At 39.1% G+C, this 20,833-nt stretch overlaps 1 protein-coding gene across 3 annotated transcripts; it reads left to right on the top strand.

Annotated features, from left to right (window-relative positions):
• Positions 1-645: 645 nt before the first annotated feature.
• Positions 646-20,217, top strand: LOC146642368 (nectin-3-like). 3 transcript variants are annotated; one of them, XM_085399230.1, is made up of 8 exons: positions 646-777; positions 2,390-2,472; positions 2,613-2,742; positions 4,117-4,440; positions 5,239-5,568; positions 8,281-8,565; positions 8,905-9,006; positions 17,203-20,217. In XM_085399230.1, the coding sequence occupies exons 3-8, from the start codon at positions 2,673-2,675 to the stop codon at positions 17,205-17,207; spliced, it is 1,116 nt and encodes a 371-aa protein (XP_085255356.1). In that variant the 5' UTR covers positions 646-777; positions 2,390-2,472; positions 2,613-2,672; the 3' UTR covers positions 17,208-20,217. The 3 variants fall into 3 exon arrangements, with proteins under 3 accessions (XP_085255356.1, XP_085255355.1, XP_085255354.1); XM_085399229.1 differs by lacking the exon at positions 17,203-20,217 and adding an exon at positions 9,635-9,882 and having other exon boundaries at positions 2,575-2,742; XM_085399228.1 differs by lacking the exon at positions 17,203-20,217 and adding an exon at positions 9,635-9,881.
• The last annotated feature ends 616 nt before the right edge of the window (positions 20,218-20,833 follow it).

The raw sequence follows: 20,833 nt of genomic DNA, 5'->3' as shown, positions 1-20,833 counted from the left end.
GTCTGATTGTGTTTAATGTGTTCTGAAGCTTTGAGAGTTTGTAATTAAATTTAATTGTCTGGATGCATGTTTGTAGCTGTGTGTCTTTATTTTTTTGTCTGTGTGTTTATTTTTTGTAATTTTTGTTAATACAATTTTCACATTGATTTTTATTTTATTTTCATGTTTTCTGTTCATAAAATAAATCATTTTATATAACTGCTTCCACTTTGTCCATGTAATTGTTTTCACCTTCATATTTACTGCTGCTTTCGGTTACATTTAAAAGATGTATATAATGTAACAAAGGTTTAGGCCACTAAAAAAACAAAAAACAGGTTTGGGGTCATGACCTTTTTCAGAATAATCTAAAATCCAAATTCAACAAAGAACAGAAAAAAGGTTTTTAATAACTCATAAATATTTTTAATTTTCCCTTTATTAAAAAAGACGACTTAGTCTACTTGAATAAACACTTTAAATAAAATAAATTAAGGTTATTTTTGAGCTTCTTTGTGGCAGATTAGCTCTAATAACGAATGGTTGAACCTGTGCAGTTGATTTCTTGAACTGCAGTTGCGCCATTCGGCCTCTGGGGGTCTCTGTTTGTTCATCTTTCCCGTCCTCAGAGGGTCGTTTGCAAAGTTCATGGGCTGAAAAAACGCAGAAGGAAACAACACGCTGGAGTATTGGTTTAATGTACGAGCTGTGGATTATACTTTTCCAGTTTCACCTCACCTGACGCACAGGGCGAACGCCGGGTCCCATTTGTCTTTGCGGATTAAACTCTGTCAGCAGGTATTTATTTATTTTTATTTTTTTCCTTGTAAATTCTGAACAGTTTTAAGTAAGCACGTGCGGAAGGACTGAAATATTTTTAAAGGTTAACGCTTGCATGCTTTGCATTTGTTTCTTTGAGCGTTTAAATTGAACCCACCTGCTGTCAAATTCTTCACAGCATCTCTAACTTTGACCTTAACCTTCATAGCGAATGACTGTGATCGACTTAAAATGACTTGGATTAATATAAACTCAAACTTTATCACACTTTTCCTGTTTTGCACCTGTGACTAAAGTATTTTAAAGGATTGATATTTACTTAGATATGCTTACTGATATTTACTGTGCATTTTTCATGCATTGCACTAATCTGTCCCTATTATTTTATACTATAGTATTATATAGTATATTATTAAGTACAGTGATTTTCTCATGAAAAGAGAATTCGTTTTGTTATTTGAAAAATAAAAATGTGATAACTTTGTTTTTAAATGTGGGGGAAATTATCTTTGTGTGTGTGTTGTTGTTGTTGTTGTTGTTTTATTTATTTATTTATTTATTTTTAGAAATCTGTTCAAGATGTGTTCAGTCTGTCTCCTGAGGCTGGATTTTGGTTGGCACCCAGGTTTCACTTCCTCACTTGTTGATCTTGAAATGTTGTTGTCAGTCAACTTCTAGCTCCCTCGCTGTCTCTTCCATTGATGACTTGCCTTGGATGTGAAGAAAATTAGGCTGGACTTTCACAATAAAAGCCTACATCTGTTTGGCCTTGTTGACTGAGTCTCCCAGCCTACTGTGAGACATCAGTATGGCTTTATAGTGGAAAAGTGATTTAACTGTTGCCCAACAGGAGCAGGCAGCTTGTTTGAAGCCAGATGGCTGACAGTGTAAATGGTGCAAAATAATGCCCGTAAAAGCTGTGAGGTCTGGACGTGGTCTGTCTTGTGGTTTAGGCAGGTTTCTCTTTACCAGTAAGTCCACTTCACCTGACTCAGAGCAAGTTTAATCAAAAGTCACTTTGTGCCAAATTCCTCCAGCCTTTTTCTCCAGGATGCGGAGAGCTGATGCAAGCCAAGTACAATTCACAAGTAAAGCCACAGTGGTGACTTTCTATTGTCTCTGTGAAACAATGAGAGCAGAGCTATGCCAGAGTATGATGTTTACAGCTTACTCACTGCTGGGCTCGGCTGGTGATTGCACACCCTCTGCTTTGCATGTCCTTGTGCATGCTGTGCTCACCTTAATGACTCCCTCCAACCTCCATCTTCAGCATCCGGCCACTGTAATTCCTTTGTGGTTGCAGGTATCGATGTCGAAACCTCAGGGCTTGATGTTGTCTAGACATGTAAGAGGTGTGCTTGTGTTGCGTTGCCAGATAATTATGGGCTCACCGGAGTGAGCGCATGCTGTTGATTAAGATATAAAACCCCCTATTAGACCCCAGGTAATGTTCCTTGAATCAGCATCTGTTGTTGTTGATGCTTACAAATCGCCATAGCAGCAACTTTTAAAGGAAACTAACCGTGGGATGCACAGATGTCCAAAAGAAAAAAGAATACTAAAGAAAAAGTTTAATTTCTTATGATGCTGACGTCTTTGCTAATGTCCTCCTCTGGCTTTTCCATTACAGCTGACAGCTTCCCAAGAACATGCAGGATCTACAGTTCTGACCAGCAGCGGCTCAACAAGTAGAGCACTGGACAGCTGACAGGGGTATGATTTTTAGGAATATTATTTCCTTTTTTCTTTGTCCTGTTTATTTAGCCAGAAGCTGTAAAAAGTGCTTAACCTTGAGGTTTCCCCGCTGCGATTAAGGTTGTGGTCAAACTCCCTGACTGCGTTTGTGTGTGCAGCTGCAGTCTGGATGTAAGATTGGGTCAGTGCTTGAGTCGGTTACCCTGCTTCAGTGTGCGATGTGTGGGTCCTCTATCCCGCTGCGTCTGCTGCTCTGGATCGTAGGAGCAGCTGTCTCTACGACGCAAGGTATTCCAGATACGTGTGCGTGTTTAATTTTTGAGTTTCTTCTTTTTTTCTGTGTTTTTGCAAAATGATTATAGCCTCCTTTTTTACATGATGATTACACTTGCTGCTATAACCAAAGTTTCACAATGGCCTAGGCTGTTTTCAGAGCAGACTGTTAGCTTACAAACTGTAGGCATGAGATTGCAAAAGTCAGAAAGAGAAAACTCTAACTTTATTGAGTTCGTTTTTGTTTAATGGTGAGCTTGGTTTTGCATGGAATTGCCTCTGCAAGAAAGTAACTGCATATGTCCTGGTTTGTCTTCATATTACTCTTGCTCTATATCATAGCTGTAATTATTTTTTATTTTTAAGAGTTAAAAAAAATGCAATTATCTAAGATTGAAGCAGTTGTGCCCAACCTGTTTGACTTCTGTTTCGTGTCGCTGATGTGATTATTTCTACATACCTTACTAGACTCATTAGTTCGATGCATAATTGCACAATATTTTTGCACAGCAGCAAATGTGTTTATCAAAAGCTGTTTATAAAAAATGGAATTAGCCATCGTGTCATCACCAGTTGGTTGTGGATTTTATTCTAGGACTTTTACCCATTGCTGTTTTATTTTTTTAACCACATCTGACAAGTTAGAAGCCGAGCACAATGCACTGTCATACAATAGCAATGAGGTAGCCTCACACCACGGAAGACAGTAATTGATAGTCTACCCTACTAGCTTACTCTAAGTGGGACCAGAATTTAATAAATGAGTTCCACAATGTGTCAAATAACACTTGAAACTAGGGATCTGGTTGGTTTATTGGCGTGCTTCAATAAACCAACCACAAAGTCTGTACTGACATATCAGTAAAATTTGAAAAACCCTAAAGAAAATTTAGGGAACCCTATTTTTTTAGGGTTCAGAATAAAGATTTTAAATTATATTCTAATTTTATTCCATCTAGTCATAGAGTTCAGGAATCTGATCTGGAGGTCCCCTCCTCCTTCTACTTGTGATGTGTAATGAGTATGTCCTGGGTAAACCCAGGACACATTGGTGAGATTATGTCTCTTGGCTAGCCTGGAAACACCTCTGTATTACCCCACGTGATCTAAAAATGGATGGATGGAATTTTGTATTTTTGTGTAAACTTCATTGTAGGTTCTCCATTACCTGGGCATTAAAAAGGCCAATCAGACCACTTTTAGTCAAACATAAAAAAAATTTTCCAGAAAAAAACAAGTCCAGATGCCCCCTTTTCAAGCCCTCACAACTTTGTAATGCAATAGGGTTTTGTTTTTAAATTCAGTGTTACTCTTACTTCCCCACATAATTACCAGTGAAAAAGTCTTTAGAGTTACAGGAGCTGACTCTGTGTTTGTGCCTTACGTCAGGTAAGGTTTTAGGTCCCGCTAATCTGACCGCAGAGGCAGGTCGTCCCTTACTGCTCGGCTGCAACATCACTACGGAGCCAGGTGATATGGTCTACCAAGTGCGCTGGCTCAACAAGCACCACAAGCTCATTCTGGCGTACGAACAGGGGACGTCGCCCCACATCAGTCACCAAGACCAAAATGTGCAGCTCACTGTCTCTCATCACAACGCTAGCTACATAACCTTCATGAAAGTGCAGGCTGCTGACAGCGGCTGCTACCACTGCATCTTTGATGTTTACCCCAAGGGCACGCAACAAGGCTTGGCGTGCTTCAATATCATCGGTGAGAGTAAATCTTACAAATATGTCTAAAATGAGCTTTAACCTCAGAGCCGTTTTTAGGAATGTTCCCATTCTGTCATGTCTGTGGAAGTGACTGAACTTTGAGTTTCTTGTAGGTGTTTAAGCTCTCATCTGAGAAGCTTCTTCAGTTCTAAAACCAAATGATGGAGAGTCTCAGGTATTTAAACCCTAGTGGGACTTGTTCTCCTGGAACTGAAGAAGCTTCTTGATTGAGAGATAAAACCTCTTCACTAGCCTCCAAGCTCCTTAGACCCATTCTGCAATAATATCCTTACTGGTGGTTCTCATAACATCCCCTTGATTCTGTTTTCTTAAAAACAACAGTCTTCGGTCTGCATTTTTCAAGGTAGCAGCTCCAACTGACATTTGAACTTTTGTGCCTTTATGATAAAGTCAAAGCCTCTTTTGCAACTGTGTTTATTTGTGGAAGTCACATTGCACAGTATAAGCTTTGTTTTGCCTGAGGGCAGCAAAATCCTGTAAAACCGGAAGTAGCAGGTTAAAGTCTGAACTCTCAGATCAGCAGGAGCAGGAGAGCCCACCCAGGCTGCTAACCTTAGTGCTTTCTGTTGTTACTGCTAAATGTGCTCATACATTATTCTTATTTAAAGACCATCTCTTATACCCTAAAAGCTGCATGGAGTTAATGAATATCAGTGTAGACAGCTACTTTTCCATACTAGATGACTATAAAACACTTTGGAGCAACTCCTGTTATTTTAAAATCTGCTGTATAAATAAAAATGACTTGATTTGGCTACAATTTTCTGTGTACCAGGAAAAGTGCATTTCGATGGCAATAAGACTGCCATAAGTGGAAAGCCGACCACCCTTTCATGCTGGTACAGCCTCCCTGGCAGGGTCCGACAGGTCTTGTGGAGGAAGACAGCCGAGCAGGGTGACACCACCACTGTTGGCTCCGTTGCTGAAGGCAACCATTACAAAATAGAGGAACAGTTCAAGGGTCAGGTCAGCCTGAGCCGAACCCTGGGACACACTGAGTTGACGATAAAGGCTGTCCGAACGGAGGACGAGGCCTGCTACACCTGTGAGTTCCACACGTACCCAGATGGCACCCGGGCCGCCACCACATGCCTCTCTGTTTATGGTGAGATCTTATTTTTTTGTTTACTTGGTTGTTTTGTTTTGTTTTTTACTGTATTTGGTCCTTGGAAATTGTTCCCTATTAGGTGATGAATTCTATGTTATCCAAAGTCTGTCATTACATATAGCTGACAAAGTTGTCATGACATTTAGTCATTAGCAACTCAGTAGCCATATTTAATCAGCGCCTCTATATATGGCTAATCTCCACAACCCCAGCTTTGAATATACTCTTCAAAGTTAAACTACAACCCTCCTCGCTCGAATTGAGACAAGCAAGGATCATACACTGGATGATTGCTCAGGCGCTATTTCAGGCAGGCAGTAGCCATGATAAGTAGTCATGGTAGCTTATCTTATTACCATGCCATGTCAGCTGATACCCTTCTACACATCTTATTGGTAAATCTCATATAGAGCCCCCAATTTAAGTTGCCTTAGCTTGACAACAGCTGCTACCCACCTGCAAGCCACTTTGCAACCCATATCTCCCACAGAGCCTACTTTCATGCTTGTGAGTGTCGTACCTATTATATGTGTTGGCCCTTGCTGCTGCTCTCCCAGCCTCCAGTTTTCCATATATACACATAAAACGATTGGGAGATCCCACAACAGAGCAACGGCAATCTTCTCATTGAAATACACAAAAATCTCTGTCTGTTAGTTTCTTTGACCACCAACTTGTCCTTCAGAATTAAGAGTTGAGGAACCAAATTTGTCACACAGGTATATCTGAGACCCCTGATTGTTCTTATCTATCTCATATATTGTGGCATAATCATGTTGCCGTGCAACTACCTAGCAACAAGCTAAAATTGCATGTTTTTGTTGTTTTGTTTTTTTTGCCTTGTTGCATCTATAGCACCTTGTGAAATTATCCTTTTGCTATTTCGCACTAACATATCAATTATACCCACAAATCCTGAAAGATCTAGCAATGTGGGTTTTTTTCTTTTTTGTGTTTAGACACATAGAACAGCTTACAGGTACAAACAATACTGGAGCATGAGCATTTGCTAGCAAATATAAACTAGAGCAGATTAAAAAAAACAATTTTCTTTTAGCTTTAGTTGTATTAGGAGGCACACCTACAATTTTCATTTTATAATGGGAACACTTAATAATAATAATAATAATAATAATAATGATAATAATGATGAAGATGATGATAAGACTATTTCTGGACATCTGGAAATGACTAATGTGAGCTGTTTCCAGGAAATGTCAGATAAATATTTCGCTGGGTGTTGACATGGAAAAGTGTTTCCATCCTTTCCATCAATCTGTGCCCATTGTTAGTGTCATTTAGAATAAAAATAATATGTTGGAAAAAAATTTAAATGGCATGGGACCTTGAACTGACCAAACTGATCATTCCAGTTCAATGAGTAGCGCTATTGTTAATTTCCCACGCGGAACATGGATCTCTGAAAGTAAAACATATTATTAATATTACCAATCCTGTATTTGTTTACAGGAACATTTATACAGTATGGGTTAGTGTCACATGCTAGAAAGTTAAACTAGTTTTCTTCCCTAAACCTGCTCCTAACTTTAACCCAGAACATGATACACAAAAGAGGAAAAACAAGGTGTGGCTGTAAAGTTCGGGCTAAATACACTGGTGCTGGCGCCTTTCTATGGTCTCTGCCTTATCTTTCACCCTCTCGGAAAAGGGTCTTGACATGTACCACAATGAGAATATACTGAGGGCTGAGAGGAAATGTGTACTAGTGTATGTGTGTGTGGATCCTGTATATAGCTCAGGAAAAGGAAAAGCAGTGTATAAACAAACCACAGGCAGCTCAAAGGTGAGAGGTACTGGAGAGGGTCATTAACTACTGTTCTGATCTATTTTTCCCCTCAGTGAGAGAGAGTTGCTTAGACCACTATTACACTTTTACACATGAATTATACTTCTGCATCAGATCTACTCAGTAACTTATGCCAGAACCAGAGTCCCATTTTAATTGTATGCTGTGAGCTTCCACGTAACCTGGCCTGCGCCTCCTGAGAAGTGTAACTGCATTGGATCAGTGTATACCACAACTTGACTTGAATGGTGTGCAAGATTGTGGTATAGAGAAAAAAAGGAGTTTTGGGTTAAAACGTCAGTTGGGACGTAGATTTCCATCAGAAGACTAAATGTAGCTCTAGTGATCATGAGCAAAAGTTCCAGGAGTGAGAGTAGTTGCTGATCTTCCTCTGTGAGTGCGTGTGTGGGTGCTTTTGGAGTGATAATGAGAGAGGGGTGTCACAGAGGGGAAAGTGGTGATTAATGTGGGATCAAGCCCAGGGGATGAGTGGTTTACTGTTTCCCTAGACACAAAGCCTAGTGTGTTTGTGTGTGTGCGTATGTTGCTTTCCTAACAGGCTTTGCTTTTGTCTGAACTGTTGGAAGCAGACACCAGATCCAGACACACACATAAACACACACACAGTCAGTAAAAGCTGCTCTGGCTCTGTTCTCCGTCTGGCTTTTGTTTCCAGGCCTGTCGGAGGACGACTTGTGTCACTGTGTCGTCGGGGCAGAAAGATTGACAGGCGATGTTCTCTGTTTGTCCATCTTCATTAGGAAGGCAGATGAGCAAATCTTTGTTTTCTGTGGTGTAACTAAAAGAATACCAAAAAAGAGTAACACAGAATGAAAAAATGACCTAAGAAAAATTGCAAAATAAACTTCAAGCAGCCATTAACTCAGTCTGTCTCTCTACAGTTTTACCCAAACCAGAGGTGAGCCAGGTGACCTCACCTTCAGGGATCACTGAGGCCAACTGCACGGCCAAGTCCCGGCCTGCAGCGGAGATCATGTGGAACGTCGGCAGTGACAACCGAACCCTAGGCCCACCATTTTCGTCGGCCTACGAACAAGGCGACGGTACAACAATAGTGACGAGCACGCTACTCTTCCAGTCTGGGCTGTTCAGCGACCTGTCCATCAAGTGCATCGTGCACCACCCGGGTTTGAATAAACCCCTGTTGATGTCCCTCAACACAAACAGTGAGGACCTCCTGAATGATGTCTTGTCCTGTCACACATTATAGCAAATATAATATGCCATAATGTGTAAAAGCTCCTTTACTAGGAACAGGAGCTTTTGTTGACAAATGTGAATTCTCTGCTATTTTAGTGCTGGGTAATTATGGCTGCTTTGATGGGGTCCCGAATCCTGTAATGCCACATAGTACGGGAAGGATTATTTTTAGTACAGAGAACCTTTCTTGTCTTACCACATCACCTAACATGTTTATTCCAGATGTCATACATAATATATATCCTACTTTTAGACATCATCTGTGTTTTGGAGGAAATGTGAGCTTGTGTGTTTGTGTGCCACAGTGGGTCCAGCCATGGTTATCCTCATCTCTGTGTGCGGTGTGGCAGCGGTCCTCCTCTTGTGCTTGTGTGTGTGTCTCTGCAAGTGCTTCATCTGTACGGATGGTGAGTCTAAAATCTAAGCTTTTTTTTTTTTTTTTTAAAAAGCTTCACATTTGCATTTCTTAAATAGCATTCAGTTACTGGAGTGCTAGGATTTAGCTTGACGCAACAAGGCCAGCTTTGCCGTTTAGTGGTGTCAAAAGGCATTTCAGAAATGCAGTGAGTGTAGTTTTTGCAATAATAAATTACAGCCTGTCATCAAACATAGACTAACTTCTGTTACGAGACCATATGAAGATTTCCCTTATATGGTTGGCACTCTCAATCCTAGTAGCTCCAGAAAACATGGCTGAAGAAAGTCCATGAGAAGCCCTTTGAGGTATTCCCTCAAAGTTCAGCAAAACAGTTATTCTGGGAAGCCTTTATGAGGAACCATGTAATTATATATGTCAAGCAGAAGAAATTACCAGACTTTTTTTTGTTGTTGTTGTTTTGTTTTTTTTTTATTAAATTCTGCTTTACTTAAGGTTTTCTAGGCTTTCCTTTATCACAGGATGTCCATGATGTGAGAAAAACCCTCAGTGCATATGCAGTGTTTGTCTAGTGGCCTGCTGTGCTGGCCAAGTTTTGAGTGCCTCTTGTCACCGTGACTGTGATAAAGTGTCCACATTTCTTCTGGTTACATGAACAGAAAACATCTTGGCATTTATGGACTGTGACATACCAAATCAGCCTCCAAGAACTACAGTGGCACAACTACTGCTTCAAGGACTGACAGATAAAACTTGTTTTCTTTTCAAAGTTAAACCTAATTATTTTGTCATTTGTAATTTTGAAAATGAACAAAAAGGGGGAAAATTATTGAATGCTTGTATATAAAGGAGGTAGATCATATATCATTACCATTAACATTTTAGCTAGTTTTAGCTCAGAGTTTACTCTCGTCACCCCTATTTTCTAACATACTTACATACTTACTATATATATATATATATATATATATATATATATATATATATATATATATATATATATATATATATATATATATATAATTATTTTTTTTTTTTTTAAGATTGTTGGTGTCTTCACTACCAAGTTGAAACAAATGTGACTCTAACTTACTCTAACGTAGTAAAGATTTACAACACTGACAGCAAAGATGTAAATATTTGTTTTTGTAGCAATGGGAGAATAAATAACTTCTCAAAATGATGAGCAAACATCAGGAACTGAAAAACAATTTCAAGAAAGACATAAAAGCAGCTCCTCAATTGACCACTTCAATCAGCCTTCAAAGTGGGTCAGTTCCCAAAGAAATATCTTTGGAGCATAAAACAGTGTTGGTCTCTAGAGCTAATTTGCCCCTTCTTGGTGACAATGATAAGTTACCAATTTCTGATATTTTGATTCTGATAACTCATTTGTGTCTTTACTAATTTTTTTTTTCAAGCCCTGTTTTTGATGAAGATAGAATCCCATTTTATACCACAGATAGTATAAAAGTACAGATGTACCTTACTAACCAAGCTAACTAGCCAGCATTAGTTGGTGACAGTTGGTGATGTCACAGTGGCATCTTTAACTTAGTCTTTGGAGTTCAAGTTGAACTAATTAGAAATTAAGAATGTGGGTTTTTGTATTTGTATTTGTTTTTTGTTTTTTTTTTAGTTCCCATTGGGCATAAAAAATGTGATTCTTTTAGCTGACATTATTAATCCATTGTGTTTTGCAGACAGGGAAAATAATAGGAATACAAGGAAGCATAAATTGCTTATTAACAATAAATGCATAGCCTGAAAGATACTTAGCTGCCAGGAAGGAAACCATTCACAGCTTAGTTCTGCCAATGTTAATAGCTGTGTCTGCCAATTTTGATTACAAAAAAGGATATTACAGTTTATATTTTTTATATATATAATTACAGTTAAGTTGGAGATTTCTGATGTTTCAGCTGTTTTTATTATAACAAAACATGAAACACACTAACAGTTACCAGAAAACACCCTCTAAAGGTCAATATTCAGCTTCTTTTCACACTTAGGCGACATGGCAGATGCCTTCTCCGAGGTCATTGACACTACCTTCTCTGCTGTTAACACCTTTCCCACAATAATGACTGAGTGAGTTGCCAATGTAATGTGGCATGTGGGTGGTTGCCCATTTCCCCCTTATGATAAATTACCTCCACACCAAAGGGAGCCAGGGAAACTCTGGCTTGTGCTGTATTGACAGAGGCCTTGGCTTGAAGCTGGTGTTCTGGCTGGCAAAACAAAAGCTGTAAAGGAAGAAAAACAAAAGTGGAGCTGATGTGTCAAGGTTGGGTCACATGACTGTTCTTGACATCCATAGCTAATACAATCTCACGCATCAACAACAGTCAAAAAACTATAATCCATTATAGCTTAAATATGCCATCCCCTCATGGACATTTTCATGTTTGATTTTTCAAAGATTTTTTTTTCAATTTTTAAAAAAAGTTTTCAGCGATGTTGTAAAGGTGGGAATTCACTGCACTGCACCCTTGTCACCTCTTCATGTCAAGTTTCAAAGCTAGGTTTTGCCCACACAAGAGAGTCCCCATTCATGCTGCTGATATAAGGGTGGTTCTGTTTTTGTCAGGAACACTCTTAAATACTATGTTAGCAGTGTGATTGATTGTGCCATGTTTGACCAGAAAATTGAGCTTGGGATATGTTGAATAGATTGCAGTGGCTTCGTTGTAAAAATAGATTTTTCCCAGGAAATGAAGCCCTTGTTTCCTTGAAACATTCCTTGAACCACAAGTTTCCTTGTTTTCCAACTATGTGGGACTTGAGCAGAATAACAAGTGATTGTGCCGATTGTCTGGAGTTAGCAGGCAGAAGAAAAGACCCTCTTTCTTGGTCTAATCCCTGAGACTAAGAAAGAAGGCAGACATTAAGGGGGCCTGGATGAGGGAACTGTGACAAGTCCTAAGCTGAAAGGCTGCCCAGTTGATAACAACGTCCCCTCTCATACTCAGCTGTACAGACACACTCTTACCATATGTATTTCCCAGTCTTGGCCAAGTTGGGATGTGGAGCAAACACAGGCTTTTACTGTGATGTGATTCAGATTGCAGTTAAAGCTGTGATGCAAAGTGTCTTTGTTTTTACTTTTAGATAACCTGACAAGTTTTGTTTTATTTTTTAAAATCAGACAGCTTCATGTATACTGATCATTTAATGATTTTATGATATCACCTGATGACACAGTGATTAAGCCAAGATCATCGCTGTCATTAATAGAAAATTTAATTCTAGTTACAGGATCAATTCACAATATAAGCATAGTATCACGTGTAAAAATTCAGCTGCAATGCATCTTTCCCATACTTGGATCTAGTTTATACATATGGATCAAGAGTTATTTGCATATGAAAGTAGAGTACTGTGAAAAACTCTTGACACACAACTTTGCAAAAACAATCTTAAATAGTATCTTTAGGTAGATTGTTGCTAGTATTTTGCAAAACAAAAAAACAATTTCTTTCCATTTCTTTTGTTGAATCTGTGAAAAATGCCAAAGATAACACAGTTTGAAGGGCAGAAAATAGTATTTTTGGTGACTACCAAGGTGATTCCCAAAGAGCTATTAGCTGAAAACTGGTTATGTCTGCATGGTGTATGGTGTGCAGTGTGTCCTTAAGAAATCTGAGGAAATTGGACAAGTGGAGGACAAAAGAAGAAGTGTCATGCCTGAAAGACTATACAGCAGATGAACAGTATCTGAATGTTGTCTCCTTAAAAATAAAAAACAAATCACACAGAACCTGAGACATCTGACTCTTCAGAAGGCTCATCAGAAACGATCTCAGTGGAAGGTTAGCTCAAGTCACGGTCTTGAGGAAAACTGGGAGTAAAAGCTGAGGTATGCCAAATTACACAATAACTGGACTGAAAATTAGTGACAACAGGTCTGATGGAGTTAAGAGTTCAAGTTTGAAATTTTTGCTTCAAATCATTATCAATATGTACAGAGGGGGGCAGCAGAGAGGTAAAATAGTGCATTTCTACAGCCATCTGTAAAAGTCCCAGGCACAGTCATAGTTTGGGGACACATTTCAGCCAGTAGTGTTAGTGATCTTGTCAAACTTGATGGAAGTATGAAAACAGAAGAGTACTGTCAGATTGAGATTGACCATGCAATACCATCTGGAAAGCATCTGGTTGGAAAAAGCTTCATTTTTCAGCACGACAAACACAGTGCCAATGCCGTAAAAAGGTATCTTCATAGAAAAACACACAGTGGAACACTCAGTCATGGATTGGCCTCTCCAGAGCCCAGACCTCAACATTATTGAAGTACTGTGTCATCATGTTGACAAGAGAACAGAACAAAAGGCAGAAACATCCAAAGAAGAGCTTTGAATGTCCTTTAAGAAGTCTGGAAACCTATTCCTGAAAACTACTTAAAGAAATTACTACAAAGCTTCCTAAGAGAGTTCAGGATATATTTAAGAATAAAGGTCATCATACAAAATACTGACTTTCAAGGTGATTAGAATGGTTTCTGGTTTCCCTTTGTAGCACATTCAGTGCGCATGCGCCAACCAGCGTGCAGCCTGTTACAGTCGCTCCTGCACAAATAATTTCCCCCAGGGATCAATAAAGTATTCTGATTCTGATAGTCCACTTGAAGTCCAAGTTCTTTTGACCAGCTGTTTTTGAAATGGCGTTGGCTGCATGAAGGTTAAAATCTTGTGTAGAGAACAAGCAAGAGATTTAATTTGATTAAACGCAATCTAGAAACTCTTCTCATGGTAATTTAGTTTTTTATTAGCTATTGTAAATTTATCTGCTTTTGTCTCCTGGCACGCAGGAGAGGGAGTCTTCAATCGGGTATGAGCTATCCAGACATCCTGGCAATACTGGAAGCATAGAAAAGCTAGTTACTTTCCCCAGCACTATGCCAGCACACTATTCAATGGGTTTTCAAATTGGGCCAGTTGTAGTTTACAAAGAATGAAACAAACATGAGTGACATTCCTTTTACAAATCAGAACGACCTTCTGCTAAGTTTGTCTGTGTTTCAGTCCTGCTAAGGATCTAATATTGCTTGTTAACATCCACCTTGTAATTGTAATCTTGTCTGTCATTTTTGTAGGCATGGTCGCTGCATGTGATTTGTCGGATTTAGCTACACATAAGATGCTAGGGGACCTGGCTGTACTCAGCTTGCACTGTTATGAGAGCAGAACTGTTGTTAATGAAACCATGAAATCCACCAAAGAAATAGTCTCCATGCAAGTCTTGTTTTTACATTACTTTTCCTAAATATATCTGTGGAAAAATAGTAACAACCACAGTTAAAACATCAGTTTATGCATTAATTAAAAGTATTAATCTAATTTATAAGGACTGGGAAGGATATTAACAGCATAATCACCCAAACCAACAAGAACCATCATGTTTTGATTCAAATCTTGCTGAGTGCTGGAAACAAATTACAAAATAACCTCTTTTGGTGAATAACCAAAACAAAACAAACTATAGCAGGTTACCATGTGTTTCCAAAGATGCTCTGACTAACAAAATTAAGTTTATGGCTTGTAATGTAATTTGCCTTAATATTTCCTACCATGTCATTTTTTTAAGCAATTCACCTCAGGACATCTGTACTTCCTCTCTGAGTTAGAGGAAAAGCTGAAAATCCTGCACTGTGCACCAGCCGGTCTCTAAAACTATTGCTGACAAAAGTCTCTGAAATGCCCAGTTCCAGAGAAACCCACTGTGAACCCATTGAGGTACTGTAATGTCTGCGGTTGAAGACAGACCATGAAAAAGCCACAAATAGGCCCCGGTAGTTCCTGCTCAAACAGTGGGTGTAATTCGCACTCTGCCTGCCTCGATCTCAGCTGGGAAGAAGGACCAAGGCCGGGGCCTCTTCCAGTAAAATGTTGCTGGTCTATTTGGGGCAGTGTTTGCATGATTTTTGTCGTGGTTGGGTGGTGATATGTGGACCGCAAGGTCTGCCGCTGGCTGAACTACAACTAAAGATAAGAGTGTGAAATCTTTAATCATGGAAAGAAAATGTTTTCAGTGGCATCTTTTAATCTGAGGCACCAGAGGAAATATGGGGCTGGCACCACATCCGGTCCAGCACACAAACACAGTTACCACTTGAATCATGGGGGCAGAACTGATAGCTCCCAAGATATCAGAGGGAGGACAAAGGAACAAACTTTAGTCTCATGTTATCTTAAAAGGAACACAGCTTCCTAATGTGGAGAAGGTGACACCTACTGGTTGCCACACTGAAACAACAAACAGCTTTAACAAGCATTAATTTCCATCTGCACTAATGATTTTCCACTAACTCACAGCACAGTTAACCTGTCGCTGATGCTCTAATTGTCTTTTAGCCTCCATGTGTCGATTTTGCAGTGGTGCTATAGACTTTCCTAAATAACTCACATTACTGCCACATGTAGATTTAGGTGTGGCAGGCAATTATGTCTGTGGAATTCATGCAGTGTTTCATTATTTTGTGTATGTGATCTTTTTAGATATGAGGGGGCGTTTTGGGGATTTTGTGAGTGCACAGACGTGTAAGGGCTTGCTGTGTTTCTTTTTGCATTCCTGAGTGGGATTTATATCAAGTTAATACACCCTGTCGCCGATGATATTGTGACATTTTTACATTTAGAAATACTCTGAGGGCTTCTTTTTATAGACTAACCTCAAACTCCGATCTTGATTAATAAAACTGGATGATCAATCAAACAGTTATGTATAGCCACAGCTTAAGAGCCACTTTGGATTTAAAATTACAAGACTGAGTTTATAAACAGTCCAGTTACTGACAATGCCATATAGACTGGGATTTTTTTGGTCAGCTTGTGTAACTCCTTTCAATGTCTCAACCGGTATTTTTGATGGATTGACATGAATGTTGCTCATGTCCTAGTTGCTACACCCATCTTTCATATCATGCTCCTTTTTCAGTGGTCTTAAATGCACATACTAAAAACTACGTTTCCATAAAGCTATGTTTTATGAAAATGGCTATAGACTGGTCCATTAGCTTTTCTTAACCCATATAATTATCATAGCATATGTATGCATGTCTGTTCAAGACTTCTCCTAGACACATTACACAGTCTGGATGGAACTTTTTACCAGGATTATAAAAATCTATTTAGCTTCTGGGAATTATGTTTATAATTCTCAAATCCTAATAGATCATCAGCTGATGTCAAAATGAGCAAATGTTACGTATACGTGTACCTTGTTGTCATTACCTGTACGTGTACATGTATGTGTTTTTATATACATTTTGCGAACTTTTTTTAGGCCAGTGAAATGTTTCGCTATTCAATACCTGTAAATAAGCATTTGTCAAACAGTGACACTAATAGTGCCTGTCACTGACTACTTTGTCTTAGACAATATGAAACTTGCAAAGAAGAACAATAAGTACATGTTTTTATTATTCATTTGCTTGGTTAAGGCGATCGTGGCTCAAGAGTTGGGAGTTCGCCTTGTAACCGGAAGGTTGCCGGTTCGAGCCCCGGCTTGGACGGTCTCGGTCGTTGTGTCCTTGGACAAGACACTTCACCCGTTGCCTACTAGTGGTGGTCAGAGGGCCCGGTGGCACCAGTGTCCGACAGCCTCGCCTCTGTCAGTGCGCCCCAGGGTGGTTGTGGCTACAATGTCGCTGCCATCACCAGTGTGTGAATGGGTGGATGACTGAACGTGTAAAGCGCTTTGGGGTCCTTAGGGACTAGTAAAGCACTACACAAATACAGGCCGTTTACCATTTTGGTGTTGTGAGTTTTTGCATTCTCACTTCATACACTTCATACATATAATGAAGATAAAAATGATAACATGATAAACTGACATACACACCTGTGTTTTCATGCATGATCTAAATGAACAAGTGCTGCAGGTCTGGAAAAAAATACCAATAGGGTGGGTTTTGGCCTTAGTGTGGTTGGTTTCTTGATAGTGGTTTAAAATCGATGGAAAACTTAACGAGTGACTAATGGACCAATGTCCTAGAAACCTGATGTTGCCCTCATCAACCTGAAAAAGTCTCTTTACTAATGAAATCTAAACAACATCCTACCAGGAAAAGGCGGTTACAGTCTGAACAGGACATGCAAGGCTGTCAAGGAAGGATTGTGTGATAGATTTTGAAGTGGAAAATTAAACACTGAAAATTTTCCGGTGTTCTTGGGACAAAGGTGCAGGCATGGCAAATAACTTTGTGTGTCTGTCTCTTTCTATCCAGACTGATTTGGAGTCTGCCCTCACCGCTGCTTTGATGAAGGTCCAGTGAAGCTCTGAGCCTGACCTAGCTGCTCAGCACCGTGCCCTTCAATTCAGTATTCAGAGGAAGGAGGAAGGGAACAGAGCTGAGCCAACACTGGGCTGAGCTGGGAGGGTACTGCTAGTGTGGACACCAATTTACTACAAAGTAAACAGAACTAAAACCACATTATTTAATGCTAGTTATTATACTTACGGTAGAGCACTGGAGATGTTTGTTGATGAAACCCTTTTATATAAAAGATAGCAAGGCTGAGAGATGCAGAAGTAGATGTGGCAAAATGGAGCTCCAGTGGTGAGATTAAACAGTGCTTCCTCTCTTAAGAAGTCGTTGTAGTGTCTGTACATGTGTGTGTTTGTATGTGTGTTTTAGTTATTCTCTGATGTCAGAAAATGGTGTGATGAGTTATATATTTTTTCAACTTTCAGTAGCTATATGATTGCATGAAGTGTCATGTAAATTTACAGTTGTGGTCAGAAGTTTACAAACACTCATCTAGGGTATGAATGTCATGGTTATTTGAGGATTATAATGATTTCTTTGAACTTTACTTTTTCCAGGGTGGAATGATTGTGCAATATAAATCTTTAATTACTTTAAAAAACAAGACTTGAGTGAACAAGTTTGATCTGATTTTGGATTTTCTTTAATCCACACAGGGTCCAAATTACACAAAGCTTGAAACACCATACTAACATTTGGTTAAGTGTCCTTTAGCAAGTTGCACTTTAGCCAGATGTACTTGGTAGTCATCAAGAAGCAAAAACCGCTCTTGTTGCCAAAATTTGTAGACTTCATTTAAGTTGGTTGGTTAGCTGACACAGACCTGGCTTTAAAGTGTTGTTCACAAATTTTCAGTATGGCTGAGGTTTAAGAAGACCATTCCAACAGCTTCTTGTCAGCCCGTTTATACCTTCCAAAACCAGTTTTGATGTGTGTTTCATTGTCCTGTTGGAACACTCAGTTGTGTTGTCAGTCAACTAAATGTTGATTTGAGGTGAAGTTGCAGAATTTGGAGGTAGTGATTCTCATTCATTATTACATTTACTCTGTGGAATGCCCCCAGTACCACTGGCTGCAAAACAGTCTCCATGCCTTGTGTCATTGTGGCTAGACAGCTCAATCTTTGTCTCATCTGACCATGAAACTCTTCTCCAGAAGGCATTTGTTCCATGCGGGCTGCTACAAATTTTAGTCGAGCTTGAAGGTGTCAGTTTTGGAGCAGAGTTGGCATCTTAGTCCATGGTGATGTAAAACTGGCCTCACTGTGGACAGTGTTGCTGGTGTTCCAGTAGTTTCCAGCTCATGGCACGCTTGAGCCTTGATGTTCCTGAACATCCTAAGCAAATTCCTCAAATCTGATGGTGACACTTTTGGTCTTTTTCCAGATCTTGGCAAAGTGGTGATGCATCTGAATACCTTGTACTTACTTGCTTGAACAGTCTGCAGTTGTTTAAAAACGGCTTCAAGAGACCTTCCCAACTTGTAGATATCTACAATTCTCCTACTTAGAACTTCTCAATTTTTACAATATTGGTAAATCCAATGAGTGCTGAAAAAACAAATCCTTTTTTTGCTAGCAATTGAAATTACCAGTTGTAGTCAATTATGATGACTAGTGAGACGTTAACAGGCTTTGCTCTTGTCAAGTTAAAGACAATGTAAAACCTTTAGCGCCACTTATTCAAAGATTTAAATAAGGAAATGTATGTATATGAGTCTGTATGCATGTTTGAGCCTGTGTGGATTAGAGAAAATCCAAAATAAGTTCAAACTTATGGAATCCTGTACAATCATTCTACCCTGGAAAAAGAACAGTTCAAAGAAATCATTGGAAGCCCAAAATTACTATGACATTCATGTCCATGATGAGTGTTTGTAAACATCTGACCATGACTGTAACTACACTTTTCTATATATATATATGCATATATATGCATATATATCTCTAAAACCCTTATATAGATCACTAAACTAGAAAAAATGTTGATGTCACATATATGTAGGTGTCATCAGATATTAACTGAAAATCTCTTCAGAATTGGAAGACCAGAGGCACAAACAAACGTGACACAGAAAAACCGAAACCACCAAAACCGTTTGGACTTTGTAATTGTGAAAATACTTTGTTTCTGAACCTTTTAAGGTGGCTGAACATTTCAAGCCACATCACTTGCTCTTTGCCTGATTGCTGTGGGACACCAATATCACCACTGCGAAGCTGTTGCTTCACCTGACATCCCTCCATTTGTGGTTGTGATGTAGAGAAGAACGATGGCTAAAACGGCACCAATTGTGAACTTGCAAGTTACGGGAAAGTAAAAAAAATCTGACTTTTAGTAAACGGGCCCGTGTGAGTCACCCTGAAGGATGGTTTGTGGTGGAAAAGAATGAAAAGTTTGTTATTTTTAGCTGCTGCCTGCAGGACAGAGACGGGTGGTCGACCTGTAACCTTTGTGTGCTCGGTGGTTAACACCGCCCAAACAATTTCTGTGCACATGAATCCTGAGAATTACTGTTTGCATAACTGTCTGAGAGATAGAAGGCGTTTGTGTGTCTTTCTATGTGTCTGGGTGAGTAATCTGAGTTCAAAAGAAACACAGAGTGCATCTATGTCTATGTGTGTGTTTGCATTTGCTGCCATTGCTGTACAGTATTATAATTTACAGAGTTAAACTGTAGGGAGCACCAGTGCTAGGTTTATTGGCCTGCATGGGCAGTTATTGGTTTATCATAGAAACTCAGAGTATAATGCTACAGTGAAGTCTGTTATCTTTATATATAAACACAGTTTGAAGGTTTAAATATTAATAAATGTCTTTGATGATAAGAAGCTAACAAGCTGATTGTGTTGCTTTTACAGTGTTTTTCCTTTTTTGTATCAATAAATCTGTTAAATAGTGTCCTGCACTTGTGCTGCAAGATAAATCTTAAGCTAATGTGGATCGGCACTGGGTTAAATAAATAAAAAACTTTATCTGCTGTCTTTTCGCTGCTTCTTTTAATTGATTTTGCTGAATATCACAATAGTATGAAGTGATACCCTCATACTAGCTTGGATTCTTTTGAGATTGTTTGGCAGTGATGTATGGGGACCGTGGGTGTTACATACTGAAACTCATTTCCTCCACAGCCCACTGCTGTGACTGTACTGTTTTACTTTCAGAACCTGTGAGTGGTATAACGGCATCTCCTTCTTTGGAAAAAAAAAAAGAACAAAAGAATAAATCTGTGACTAACCAATGCAAATATTTTAAGATTAAAATAGCTTTAACCAGTTTAAAAATTTTTTTTTTTTTTTCGAATATTATTTAAATGACTCACTTGTGAGTCAATTTTCACACCAAAAAAAACCTGAAAGTGTGCATTGAGTTAACCCTTACAGTTTGTATGCTTTTAAGCTTAAACTGGATTTTGGTTTCATTTTGAATTCAATTACCACGTATAAACTAACATCATTGGTTTCCTATTATTTTGTTTCAAAACGGCTGCTATGAAATAGGTGCATCCATCCACTTTCCACTCTATCCAGTCTGGGAGACGAACAACCATATGCCAAATAACCTAAACAAGCATTTCTTTGGGCCGTGGA

Source organism: Rhamphochromis longiceps, linkage group LG23 (assembly GCF_057381845.1).
Source record: "Rhamphochromis longiceps isolate RC_006_pf linkage group LG23, R_longiceps_female_GT1.1, whole genome shotgun sequence".
In the NCBI taxonomy this organism is placed as follows: Eukaryota; Metazoa; Chordata; class Actinopteri; order Cichliformes; family Cichlidae; genus Rhamphochromis; species Rhamphochromis longiceps.
This window is presented reverse-complemented; position numbering and strand designations above follow the sequence as displayed.

Bases quoted from the DNA above. Each gene is read 5' to 3' on its own strand.
- LOC146642368 (XM_085399229.1), top strand. From the start codon at position 2,673: ATGTGTGGGTCCTCTATCCCGCTGCGTCTGCTGCTCTGGATCGTAGGA. The intron at 2,743-4,116 runs GTATTCCAGATA...GCCTTACGTCAG, and splicing joins AGCTGTCTCTACGACGCAAG to GTAAGGTTTTAGGTCCCGCT. The intron at 9,007-9,634 runs GTGAGTCTAAAA...TTACATGAACAG, and splicing joins GTGCTTCATCTGTACGGATG to AAAACATCTTGGCATTTATG.